At 39.1% G+C, this 13,677-nt stretch overlaps 2 protein-coding genes across 2 annotated transcripts; both read left to right on the top strand.

The window, feature by feature from the left end:
• The first annotated feature begins 45 nt into the window (after positions 1-45).
• Positions 46-4,744, top strand: LOC115589566 (macrophage mannose receptor 1-like). Its single transcript, XM_030430537.1, has 5 exons — positions 46-65; positions 2,201-2,241; positions 2,614-3,003; positions 3,465-3,806; positions 3,912-4,744. Exons 2-5 carry the CDS (start codon positions 2,208-2,210, stop codon positions 4,256-4,258), a joined length of 1,113 nt encoding a protein of 370 aa, XP_030286397.1. The 5' UTR covers positions 46-65; positions 2,201-2,207; the 3' UTR covers positions 4,259-4,744.
• A 3,306-nt stretch (positions 4,745-8,050) lies between these two features.
• LOC115589565 (macrophage mannose receptor 1-like) lies at positions 8,051-11,867 on the top strand. Its single transcript, XM_030430536.1, has 5 exons — positions 8,051-8,071; positions 9,469-9,522; positions 9,722-10,120; positions 10,572-10,904; positions 11,001-11,867. The coding sequence occupies exons 2-5, from the start codon at positions 9,489-9,491 to the stop codon at positions 11,345-11,347; spliced, it is 1,113 nt and encodes a 370-aa protein (XP_030286396.1). The 5' UTR covers positions 8,051-8,071; positions 9,469-9,488; the 3' UTR covers positions 11,348-11,867.
• The last annotated feature ends 1,810 nt before the right edge of the window (positions 11,868-13,677 follow it).

Here is a 13,677-nt window from a genome sequence, read left to right as displayed (position 1 = left end):
CAGCAGAGAGGAGAGACATCAGAGCAGAGTGAAGCTCAAGAGAGCGGGAGTGACTTTAAAGTGACGTAAGTTAGGACTCTGCTTTATTATTTGAGATGATATGTTAGAGTGTAGAAAATCAAATTCATATAAGGGAATTAATGTTTTCAGCTAATATCGATGGAGCAAGTTTACATTTTTACAATACTTTTGGCCTCACACTGTACATTTTAAAAGTTGACTTTACCTCAAACTGTCAGGAACACATTTACCTCAGAGGTTTTAACAATTTCAAATTATTATTAGTCTACTCTACTTACATGGTAATTTTGAGGTCATCAGTTCCCTCGATTTTCATTTGAAGTAAAGTAATTTTGTGCAGGACAAAGATTAAGGGGTCGACATAATCCGAGCACAAAACTCTGCACACGTCACCTGAAGAAAGAAAAGAAAATAATGTTTAGTTATTGCTAAGTTTGTTTTGAAGAAAAATAAAAAAACATAATGTTGATACTATTGGGGTTGCTGTTGTTGACTTTGTCGACACTTAGTCTTCTACACTTTAAGTTTCTTTTCTCTCATGGTATAGTTCAGAAATGTAGATAGTATTTTTTGCATATTCAAACAAACTATACGAGATGACTTGGGACAAACGTTGTCTGATTACCTCAAAATTACCAAGTTAATTGGACTGATAATTTTGAATTGTTTACACTTTTTAGCTGTGTGAGGGAGTTCTGGTGAAAAAGTTCAGAGATGTAATATAACTGAGTCCAAATGTAACTGACAACAAACTGAACAAAGTTGACAACACTTACAAAAAAAGATTGGGGAAAACCAATTAACTCAAAATTACCAAGTAAATTAGACTAATACTCAGTGGTGGACAGTAACAGAGTAAATTTACTTGAGTACTGTACTTAAGTACACATCCAGAGGATTTGTACTTTACTTGAGTATTAGATTTCATTGGTACTCTTACTCTTACTTGAATACATTTCCAAGACAAATATTTTTACTTTTACTCAAGTTAATTTCTAGGAAGGCTGAAAAGTACTCGTTACTTTCAGGTATCTCTTTTTATTTTTATTTTTTCTAAAATACTTTTGGACACAAGCTGTGTTTGTCAAAGAAGGAAACCTATCACAGTGCATGTAAAAGCGGAAATACGTCATCCCTCCCCATAAGGACACCACCAAAGTAGCCACGCTCTCGACTGCGTTTGTCAACACAAAACCGCGACAATGGCTGCATCATGTAGTTTTTTGTAAAGCAGTGATTCTCAACCAGTGGTCTGGGGACAATATTGGTCTTTGAGGGGGTTCCAGTTCCCAACTTAGCTAAATGATAGAGAGTTAGTTGGACGGTGCAGGTTCAATTGGTTACAGTTTTAATGATTGTTAATAAACATCTGCATCTGCAAAAAAATAGGTCAAAATTCTTGTAGGAATACACAACTTTAAAGGCTGTTTTCTGAAAATGAGTTTTTTCTCATAATCTGAGCCAGAAATTTCTTCAATATTGTGCATACACCAAACTGTCAAGTTTTATTCCTGTTTTATGAAGGATTTTACATTTTTACAGGTTTGTTCTGATTTCATTCACAGCCTGATTTATATATCATTTCATGGCCTTTTGTGGTTGTGTTTTATTGTTGCGCAGTGATAAGAGATATCCAAAAATCACTCTATAAAAACTTTGATTCTAATGTGTCAACTAAATTACCCAAGTTTCGGAATTTAAATCCAAAGTTCAGATTTATGATCATTTAATACATGTAAATGCGCACACATTTAATTCGATCTGTTAAATTTTTTAACCCAATTCATTCATTCATGAATTTTTATTTTTGCTGTGTGTTCACTGTTTAATGTAATACTCTGGAGGTTTTTTTTAGATGATACAGAATCATATTTACACATTAAAGTGTTGTGTGGATGAACTACCTGTAGAGTGCAAGACAGGGTGCCGCACTGCACTCTGGTGGTGAGAAATGGTAACAGGTGATGGTGTTGAAGAGTTGAATTGGAGTTGGAAAAATCTGGCTGTTTTTCTTTCAGTTTGCTTACACTAGAATAAAAAAACAGATAACAACTCTAGCTCTACAGTTAGTTCAGCCTGAGCAGACAGGAAGTGAGGTGTGTTTACTCACTTTCAGAGCAGCTGCTAAAATCTTTGTGTTTCATTCACTGCACACTCACATATCCGTTTCATCTCACAGAGCAAAGATGCAGTGGAGTCTGGTTCTGCTCATCCTGATGGGTAAGTGCATCAGTGTACTACTGCAGTACTACTGCAGTACTTCTACTGAGGGACACACTAACAAACACAACTGAAGAGCTGGAACTGCAGTTTAAGTGTTTATTCTCACTGAAAAGCTATTTCAGGCTCTTATTTCACTCTCTCTTCATATTTTACTCTTCAAACCTTTCAAAGTTGAGTAAAACACTAAACTCAGACAGGTTCCATTCATAAGAAGAGACACTGCAGAGAACGGTTTCAAATTAACAGTGCACCACAGATACATCAAGTGTCTGAGTACCGAGTCTCATTTGGAAGTAGGAGGTGTGTCCTCACTACTTGTGATTCTGCAACTCTTCTGCTCCATCACTGCAGTGTTTTCTCTTGTTTTAGGTCAGTGTTCCCTCTTCACATGTCAACATTATAAATACCACTTCATTAACCAGAACAAGACCTGGGATGAAGCCAAGAAGTACTGTAGAGAGAAATATACAGACCTGGCCTCAGTGTATGAAGAGACAGACATCAACAGACTGCAAACTGCCAGCAAACAAGACAAAGAAGCCTGGATTGGACTGTACAATGAATCAGTAACAGACCCAACTAAATGGAAGTGGCACTGGTCTCAGGCGAGGGAGAAGTACACTAAAAATCAGACAAACTGGAAAGATGAAGAACCAAATAATGTAGGAGGTAGAGAGTACTGTGTGATCGTGAAGGCTCCAAAAAAATACTGGGTGGATATCACTTGTACGCCAACACATCCATTTATCTGCTACAATGGTGAGAATATACTGTAAATATTTGTTCATTCTGATTTCATCCTGTGTAACAGTGGGACTATATGTTGATGTATCTTTTAAGTTAAAAAAAAACCAAAAAAAAAAACCTTTAACACTAAGTGACTATCTGGGTCGTCAGGGTCAGAAACTATTCCCAAATCACAAGTATTAAAGCTTAACGTCAATAAAGATTACACAATGTGTTAACGAGCTTTAGAAGTTGGTAGTGGCTTTATATTTACTGTAGAGAAATGAGAGTGAATGAATCCAGATGTATATTTCCCAAAATGTCTAACTATTCTTTAAATGATTCACCTTTATATGTATACAGTACCTTACACTAAGATAAATTCATTTGTTTCAAGAATCTCTCTGAATTACACCCAAAACAATTAAACTATATCTGTTCCCTTGGCTAAGCAGAGTATGACCTGCAAACATGTTCCTCTGTTTGCTCCACAGCAACAAATTCATCTGACAAATTCTATGTGAGTGAAGAACAGAAGAACTGGCTACAGGCCCGAAGGTACTGCAGAGACAAACACACAGACCTGGTCAGTGGAAAAACACAGCTGGAAGACCCACAACTAACCAGTAAACTTCAGGGCAAGAAAGGAGATCATTGGATCGGCCTGTTCAGAGTCACCTGGAGGTGGTCTGATGGGAGAAGTTCCTTTGTCAGACCCTGGAACCTAATCTTTTCTGACAGTCAGCCAGACAACAAGACGTGTGCTACACTGAATAAAAAGGGCAACTGGAGTAATGACAACTGCAACTCAGCAAAACCTTTCTTCTGCTACAGCAGTGAGTTTTCCACAGTTTGGTCAACAGGAATATCACCAGAGACAGTCTGAGGATCTGTCTGAATTCACATTTGCGTGTTTGTGTGTGTTTTAAATTCCCTGACAGACAAAGTGATCCTGATCAACGAGAACAAGACCTGGGAGGAGGCCATCAATCACTGCAGAGAGAACTATAAGGACCTGATCTCCATCACTGATGCTGAGCAGCAGAGATGGGTCCAAGAGAGAGCCAAGAACGCCTCCAGTTCCCACGTCTGGCTGGCACTGCGCTTCACCTGCATTCTGGAGGACTGGTTCTGGGTCACCGACGAGAGAGTCGACTGCAAGAACTGGGCCTCACAGGTAAAGACGGACGACTGCAACATGTCTGGAGCCATGGAGACAGGAGGAGAACACAAGTGGTACAAAGAGGATGATATGATGAAGTTTAATTTCTTCTGCTCTAAGTTTTAAAACCCTCCCTGCTCACTGGCTTTTATTCATTTCCTCACTTTGTTTTGGTGGTGAGTTATTCTTAAATAGCTTACATTATTATACTGTGTGTTCTTTGGGTTCATTGAATGGCATTCTGGGAAATGTAGGACTCACAACCTGAGGAGGAGATGAGTGAGATTACTAACAGACTGGTGTAACTGAAGATTGAGAGGAGATCTCTGTGGGTGTGAATAACTGAATGATTATTAATATGCAGTAACGATGTCAACATGTTTTTCCGGTCATTTGTATAAGTTACATATTTTGTTGTAAGTGTGGATTGTCTTTTCTTTCTTTCCTCTCCTAGGTTTAAAACACGCTCTCACAGCATTGGGCTCATTTACTTACAAGAGAAAATAGTGACAACGAGTTTTTTGTTTGTGTGTTTTTACGTTTTGGTTTTACATCATATTAGCTTTTGTTATATTTGGAGTTTGGTCGTCGAATAAATTGTTAATTAAGGTGGTTCTGTCTTTGTTCACTGGCTTTTAAAAAAAACAAAAAAACAAAAAAAAAACATTTAACACAACATTTTTCATTCCCTATTTACCTCACAATCACATCTGAGACTGACAACACACACACAATTATATGGAAGATTAAAAGTGGCTAATATATTAATAGAAAGCAATACACAGTTTTGATGTATGTATGAATTTTGCCATTTTAAAACATCAGAAAACAAACTAAGAAAGATTTCAGAGTGAGTCAGCAGAGGGCAGCGTACTAGATGTAGAAGCTCTGTCATTAGCTGTCAGGAGGAGCATTTTTAGAACAGTGTCATTTCTGTCCATGCAAAAATAAAGAATACAAAAAACAGAAGGACAACAATGAACAGTCCGCTCACAGGGTGGAGGTGGAACAATAGGTGGAGCTTTTCAGTGCCGAGATGAACTGATGGCAGCCATGGCAGTTTCTATGGGACGCGGAGGACGACACCAACAACGTTTAAACAAACAAGTTGATCAAAAAGCAAATGTGCCAAATCACTCAGACAATAAATCTGTGAAACAAACTGCCAAAATCAAATATTACAGTTTTTTTTCTTCCAATTGCTAAAATACAATTTTGTAAACTAGGCTGGTTTTATCAAAATATTTAGCACAATTTACAAAACCACATACCCAAACTGAAACATACCTCGTACATCCTGCAAAATGAAGCACTGCAACCAAAACTACATGTAGCATTATCAAAACCAAACTTTTGGACCAAATGGCACACACTCCATTCATATTACCAGATTTTTGTCTAACCAGCTACACACTGTTATGCATAATGAAAAGCACTCTCATCTTCAGTATGCTTTGCCAAAACACTAAGATAGTTCAAATTGTAGAAAATCCTTCTGATTGATCACATGCAAAGAAATATTTGCACATACACAAATATTTATATGAAACTTTTTTTTTTTTTCACCATACAAGTCAGTGCAACATATGCACAGCAGATATATTTACATTGGAGTGAACAAAAATATGCCCACAAAACAGTAAACTGAAAAAGAAAATTGCAGAAAAAATGTGCAGAAAAAAATATAGGAACAAAAAAGAGGCAAGACAAATAATTAGGCAGCATCTTGCCGGACAGCTGGGTCTGGCCACAACGCCTTGTCCACATCCCAGGCAATATCTTCCCCTGACAGACATCGAGGGAAAAAGCGCCTTGAGTGCCTTTTCCATCCCTGAATCTCACCCGCAACAGTTTCATCACATGCCTCTTCCATAGAGTGCACAAGAGGCATGCGCACAAAAGGCTGCCGGTCGTATACCTTCCACCACCATGCCAAAAATAACTCTTGGGGTTCAGAAATGGTGAGTGTGGTGGAAGGTAATGCATGAGAAATGGCGGGTGGTTCATCAAACTAGTTTTGGAGTGGGGCTGCACTATGAAAGCACATGTCCTCCCATACTACAACATAGCAGTTTCTTTGATGGTCTGCATCATTCAAACGCTCTGGTGGTATGAGAATGTCGTAGAGTCTGTCCAGAAATGTGAGAACATGGGCTCTGTTGTATGGTAAAAGGTTGGCATGAGGGCGGAGGACACCATGCGTATTGAAAATGGCAGCGCACATTGTGATGTTCCCACCACGTTGGCCAGGAACATCTATATTGTCTCTGTGACCAATGACGTTTCTTCCCCTTCCTTCTGGTCTTTGCTAGGTTGAACTCAGCCTCATCTGTAAAGATGAACTCATGTGGGATTGCATGAGCATCCATTTCCACTGCTCTCTGAAAACTAAGAGCAGAAATCAGTCAAAATGGTGTTCAGTACACTGGGAAAAAATGTTGCGTGTAGTGTGCTGCAGGCAATATTGTACTTACATCCACATATACTCGTCTGAGCTCTTTTTTTCTTTGGGAGTTTCTCTCAAAAGGCACTTTATGAAGTTTTTTCATTCTGATTTGATTTCACTTGAGAATGCAAGCCAATGTGGACAGACTGACTCGTTGAATGTTGTTGAATATGGTATTGTCTTGGATGATGTGGCGTTGAATTTCTCGTAATCTGATTTCATTATTTTCCAAAACCAAGTTTACAACGGCAGCTTCCTGTGCCCCGGTGAACATTTGGCCCCTTCCTCCACCATGGTTGTGTTTCTCAGTCCTTTAGAAAGCCAAGAAAACAAAAATATAGGGCTTGGACATTTCAGCCTAAAGATATTTCCCCCACAGTAGAGTAAATTGTACAGGAAACTTGTACAGTCAGTGTATCAGCCATTCGTGAAGTCAACAGGTGTCACACAACTGATACACTATGACATGGGGTGTACTACATAGTGAGAAAGAAATGTTGGTTACATATCTGTACGCCTGTAGTCTAAATGTCCAGATTACAGAGGCGACAGTAAAACAGCTCAAGTTGAGCTGCACTCTCTGTCCAGCCTCTCGCAGTGTCAGCCCGTGGTTGATGACATGATCAACTAAGGTTGCTCTGATTTCATTTGAAAGCTGTTATCTTCTTTGGCCATGACCTCCTCTACCAGCTCTACCCCTACCTCTCCCCCTTCCTCCCCCTCTCATTCTCACCCTCCCTCTTCCTCTTCCACTCTCTGCAACGTCTTCCGTTGTTGTTGTAAAAAAAAAAAAAAAAGGTGCTCACCTGTGGTCTTTTAGTGCTGACTTCCTGATTGAAGTGGTAACAATTACAATAGCAATTGTTTGGCCAGGTGGCACATATAGTGGCCACTTAGCTCATGTAGTGTCATTTTTGAATGGTAGTGTTTTGAAATGGCAAACATTTGACTTTATGTCATTTTGTTGTGTCGTATGCAGAGAACTGTGTTCTGTGCATTTAAAAAAGTGACATTTTGAATTGCAATATGTGTGTAAAGCAGAAAATGTGTTTAAAGTTTTGGAGACTTGAGAAGAGGTTTTGCTTTCTTTGTGTCAGTTTAAAGATTTGTGTGTGTGTGTGTGTGTGTGTGTGTGTGTGTGTGTGTGTGTGCATGTGTGTGTGTTTGTGCGCGTGTGTGTTTTTGCATGTCTGTACGTTTCTCTGTGTGTGTGAGTTTGTGTTTGTGTGTGTGATCTGCTGCGCCTTCTTTGTTCTCCATTGTATTAACACACCTCTCTCCTGCCGGACAACAAAGGATCCTTGTCAACAACGGTCAGCTTCCCAGAAATGACAAACATCAGAGCCCGTCTTATTTTAATATTAAAATTCTTACTTAAATTTAGCTCCCATAGCGTGCGACAGGGTTCATTTAGTGCCGTGAGCATCTCCATCAGCACAGAAGGGAGAGACGTCCAAGCAGAGTGAAGCTGAGGAGAGCAGGAGGCAGCAGAGGTGAGTTCACACTGTGTCATGTCAAATCTGTTCATTCTGAATTTAATTATTCTTTATTTAGTTGTGCGATGTTGGGTATTGAATATAGACTCACTAACAACAGTAAAGAACAATATTCATTCATTAATGAAACTTACTATTTAATGTTCTGTGTTTGTTCAAACTGAACCAGAGGGCGGTTTTCAATTAATCAGCAAATATAACTTGTTGTCAGCTGTTTTCATTGCAACTGTAATTTACTGTAAAAATATACGGAGCCTGAAGTGTGCCAGTTAAATAATTATAGATATTAAAGGTGTTAAAATGTGGTAGATCAATACAAAATTGAACTATTTTGAAAAGGTTTCACGAAATAAATTGAACAAAATGGTGAATAGAACTGAAAGTGATGAAAACACCAAAAGAATATTAAATTTGCTGATTAAAACATACGAAAATTTGAACAACCAGAGCTACAAAAATAACATACAAGCCATTGTATTTTATAATCTAAAGAAATGTTGTCATTGTTATTTGTATATTCTGTGGTTCTGTTGCTCTGTTCTGTACATGAGACGTCTATCGCTTATCTTTCTCTCCCTGAGGTCTCATCCGATTTGACTTCCTATAAAAAGTTTTTATTCATGTCTTTATCTCCTGACCTGAATCGAGGGTCTGAGGACAAAGGCTGTCATACGCTTTAAAAACAAATGTTAAGCCCTCCAAGGAAAATATTAATGTGTGATTTTAGGCAATAATAACTAATAGAAATGGAAAAAAAAGTAATAATTCTATTTCCATGTTTTATGTTTAAAGCAAATGAATAATTCCATTTATCTGCCTGTTATATTCAGTCTCTCAGGGTTTGGTCTCCTGCTTTAGTGTTCACAGTTTCCTGTCCGAATGGCTTTAATCTGAAGTTGCAGCATAGAAGCAATGTTCCACCTGAGAATTAACATAAGTCCCGCCCACAGAGCAGCAGCTGGAGCTCTGATTGGCCAGCTGCTGTGTGTTGGCAGGACTGTGACTGATGAAGCGGCACACTGCTCACACATCTTCAGTTAAGCACTTTTATGTGAGATGTGTTCAAACACATCATGAAAACACTCTTAGAAACTCTCTTCAGCTCCTTGAGTGCTGAAATGAAGTATTTACAGCAGGGTTACACTATTATACTGTACAGCTGTGTCTGTTATTTTGTCCACGCCCGGTGCACTGAACCACTGTTGTGTCTGCTTTGTTTATTTGCATATTCACCTTTATGTTCCTGTGTGTTATTAGACTGCAGCACAAAGCTTGAGTGAGAGCAGCTCCACAGTTAGTTCAGCCTGAGCAGACAGGAAGTGAGGTGTGTTTACTCACATTCAGAGCAGCTGCTAAAATCTTTGTGTTTCATTCACTGCACACTCACATATCAGTTTCTTCTCACAGAGCAAAGATGCAGTGGAGTCTGGTTCTGCTCATTCTGATGGGTAAGTGCATCAGTGTACTACTGCAGTACTACTGCAGTACTTCTACTGCAGGACACACTAACAGACACAACTGAAGTGCTGGAACTGCAGTTTAAGTGTTTGTTCTCACTGACAAAATATTTCAGGCTCTTCAATCCTTTGCGTAAAATTCATATAGATGTTTCATTCATCATCACTGCAGTGTTTTCTCTGGTTTTAGGTCAGTGTTCCCTCTTCACATGTCAACTCTATAAATACCACTTCATTAACAAGAACAAGACCTGGGAAGAAGCCAAGAAGTACTGTAGAGAGAAATATACAGACCTGGCCTCAGTGTATAAAATGAAAGACATCGAGAGACTCCGCCAATCTGCTGACAAACAAGACAAAGAAGCCTGGATTGGACTGTACAATGAAACAGTAACAAGCAAAACTGAATGGAAGTGGCACTGGTCTCAGGCAAGGGAGAAGTACACTGACCATCAGACAAAAGCAAAATGGCACAGTGGAGAACCAAATAATGCAGGAGGTAGTGAGTACTGTGTGATAACAGGGAAGGATGGAAAAGAATGGTGGGATGCCTCTTGTACGAAGCCACAACGATTTATCTGCTACGATGGTAAGAATTTGACGCTATAACCCAATTTTGTACATTCTGATTTCATCCTGTGTAACAGCTGCACTATATATTGATGTAGCGTTTTAGATAAAAAAAGCATTTAATACTAAGTGACTATCGGGGTCAGAAATTACTCTCAAGTATTAAAGTTTAACCTTCAACTTTTGATGTCAATAAAGATTTCACAATGTGTTAACGAGCTTTAGAAGTTGGTAGTGGCTTTATATTTACTGTAGAGAAATGAGAGTGAATGAATCCAGATGTGTATTTCCCAAAATGTCTAACTTTTCTTTTAAATGATTCACCTTTATATGTAAAAAGTACCTTACCCTGAGAAATTTTCATTTGTTCAAGAATCTCTCTGAATGACATTGAAATCAAGACAATTTAATCTGTTCTCTTGACTCAGCAGAGTATTACCTGTAAACATGTTCCTCTGTTTGCTCCACAGCAAATACTACATCTGACCAATTCTATGTGAGTACAGCACAGAAGACCTGGCTACAGGCCCGAAAGTACTGCAGAGACAAACACACAGACCTGGTCAGTGGAAAAACACAGCTGGAAGACCAACAACTAACCAGTAAATTTCAGGAAGGGCCAGGTTATTGGATCGGCCTGTTCAGAGTCACCTGGAGGTGGTCTGATGGGAGAAGTTCCTTTGTCAGACCCTGGAACCAAATCTTTTCTGAGCCAGACAACAAGAAATGTGCTATGCTGGATAAAGAAGGCAGATGGAGGACTGACAACTGTGACTCAAAAAAACCTTTCTTCTGCTACAACGGTGAGTTTTCCACAGTTTGGTCAACAGGAATATCACCAGAGACAGTCCGAGGATCTCACATTTGTGTGTTTGTGTGTGTTTTAATTTCCCTGACAGACAAAATGATCCTGATCAAAGAGAACAAGACCTGGGAGGAGGCCATCACTCACTGCAGAGAGAACTACAAGGACCTGATCTCCATCACTGACGCTGAGCAGCAGAGATGGGTCCAAGAGAGAGCCAAGGACGCCTCCAGTTCCCACGTCTGGCTGGCACTGCGCTTCACCTGCATTCTGGAAGCCTGGTTCTGGGTCACCGACGAGAGAGTCGACTACAAGAACTGGGCCTCACAGGTAAAGACGGACGACTGCAACATGTCTGGAGCCATGGAGACAGGAGGAGAACACAAGTGGTACAAAGAGGATGATATGATGAAGTTTAATTTCTTCTGCTCTAAGTTTTGAAGCCTTTCTGTTTTCTGGTGGTGGATTTCTCTTGAACAAGCTGACGTTGTGTGTTCTCTGGGTTTGTTCAGCTTGAGACAAAGTTAGTTACAAAGTGCTGCGGGATTGCTGAAAATGTTTATAATCCAATGTGTGAAAATTTTTATATTATATATTATTATATAAAAATGCTTTGCTGTTACTAAAAAGAGAATGATTCTCTTGATGGTTGGATGCTGAACATGACAGCCAACAACAAGCAGAGATCGTTTGTTTTCCCTTGATGTTTATTTTTCACTCAAAGTGTGGACCTTTTAGCATCATTATATAATTTTCTATCATTAGTAAAGTATATCAAAGTTATGTTTTTACTTCCATTTGTTTGGTATAATCACTGTTGAATATGTTATCTTTAATTGCTAAAAGTTCAGTTAAGATCTGGTAGATGAAGGTAATGATATGTCAAATCATATTTCTGTCACAATCTCAATTTTCGTGTAAACATGTAATTTGCTTATTCTAAATAAAGTGTTAAACCGTGGAGAAGTCGTCTTCACTTCCTGATAGTTATGTGTCTCCCTCTGCTGGCAGGTAAAAAGTCCTGCATTCAAATTCAACTTTTGCACAGTGGCATAACCATAAAAATACACTTGCAATAGCAAAAGTAAAAGGTACATATTCTGTAGGAAAATAAATATATAATTTTAAATCTGAAATTCCAAGCCAAAACTGGTTCCCTGGTGTTTTTACATTTTAATTGTCACTTTGGGATCACTTCCATTTAATATACCTAATAGCCTATATGTTTTTGTTATTACAGTTTTTTTGTTTTGTTTTATGTGTACAAATAATTGGATGTTCTAACACTAAAGAAAACGTGGTGGATCTGCGACATTTGTCAATGTTCAACATTTCCATAGGTGATTTCTAATTTGGTGGTGATAATGCAGAGTACTGTTATGAATGAAAGGACTTTTTAAAGAAAACTATTATAGTAGAACTCAACAAAGAGCAATGATAAAAAATACATTAAAATCATCCCAGTTTAAAATTGGTTTCAATAAAATTGTGTCAAAAACCTGTTTTACCTGGAGATACAGTGGTTTTCCATTGGTCTCATTCTTAAAGGTGCACTTTGTGTTTTTTGTGAAATAATTTTAATCAGAAGAGAATAGTCATCATTTTTTTGTGACAGGGCGGCTGTAGTAGCTCAGCGGGTAGAGCAGGTCGGCTAGTGATTTGAAGGTCGCTGGTTCAAATCCTGGTTTTGGGCTGAGCTGAGCTGCATGTCGAAGTGTCCTTGAGTAAGATACTGACATTGCTCCTGATGTGCAGTTTGCACCTTGCATGGCAGCCTCTGCCATCAGTGAGGGCCCAGCGATGATGGCGACTTGTCCAGGGAGTACCCTGCCCTCTCCTGGAGACAGCTAGGATTGGCTCCAGCGAAAAAAACAAAAAACTGCGACCCCATAAAAGGGATAAAGCTATTACGGACAATGACATGACGTGACTGAATATACTGAATGAACAAACTGACCTTAAAGGACAACACAATGTCATACTGTTTGACTTTATTTATATTTTGCGGACCTTGCCACTGACTTTTTTTCCCTCCAAGAACAGCTTGTTTATTCAGTTATGGAAAAGCTAAATATTTCTGAGTTTGTATTATTACCTCAGTAACATTATAAATTCTGAGTTAGAACTTTTGTCCTCCAAAACTACACAGTGCCCCTTTAAACGCAAGTCGATAAAACAGCGGTGGATGGAAAAGTTACCACAATTCTTTACTTAAATACGAGTAGTTCCGAATAAGTCGTGAAAATCAAAACAAAGTTTATGGTGGATATCCGAGGATGAATTGGGGGTTCTCACAGCCCAAGGAGAGAAGCTGCTCTGTAGTCTGGTGGCACGACAGGGCAAAGTTGATTTTGTTTCACTGTCGCCATGTTTTGACCAAAGGGGTAGGGGGAAGAGTATTAGGGCCAAGGGTGAGAAATAAAATCGCGTTGGATGTTGCCACAAGCTGCTGCAGGACGGAGGAGTCGGTGCAGGACCAAGCCTCCGGACGGGTCTCTGGTCACGTTGCTGCCTCTGGGAAGAGGTTTTGGAGGAAATTGCTGGATTGCTTTTCCATGGTTCGGGTGTGAGTATCCTGACCTGCGGTTTTAACATGGATGTCTACATGAGCTCCAGCACTAGCACCATCAGTGGTACTCACTGAAATACTACAAAAACCCCAGGGTATTACTACTTTAAAGATTTCCAATGTGTGTGTATTTCTTGGTTATGAGGTGGTTCAAAACAAAGGGAAAATATATGAGCCACCATGTTCAGCCACTAAAATGGTT

The sequence above is a fragment of the Sparus aurata genome, chromosome 10, assembly GCF_900880675.1.
Source record: "Sparus aurata chromosome 10, fSpaAur1.1, whole genome shotgun sequence".
Taxonomy (NCBI): Eukaryota; Metazoa; Chordata; class Actinopteri; order Spariformes; family Sparidae; genus Sparus; species Sparus aurata.
This window is presented reverse-complemented; position numbering and strand designations above follow the sequence as displayed.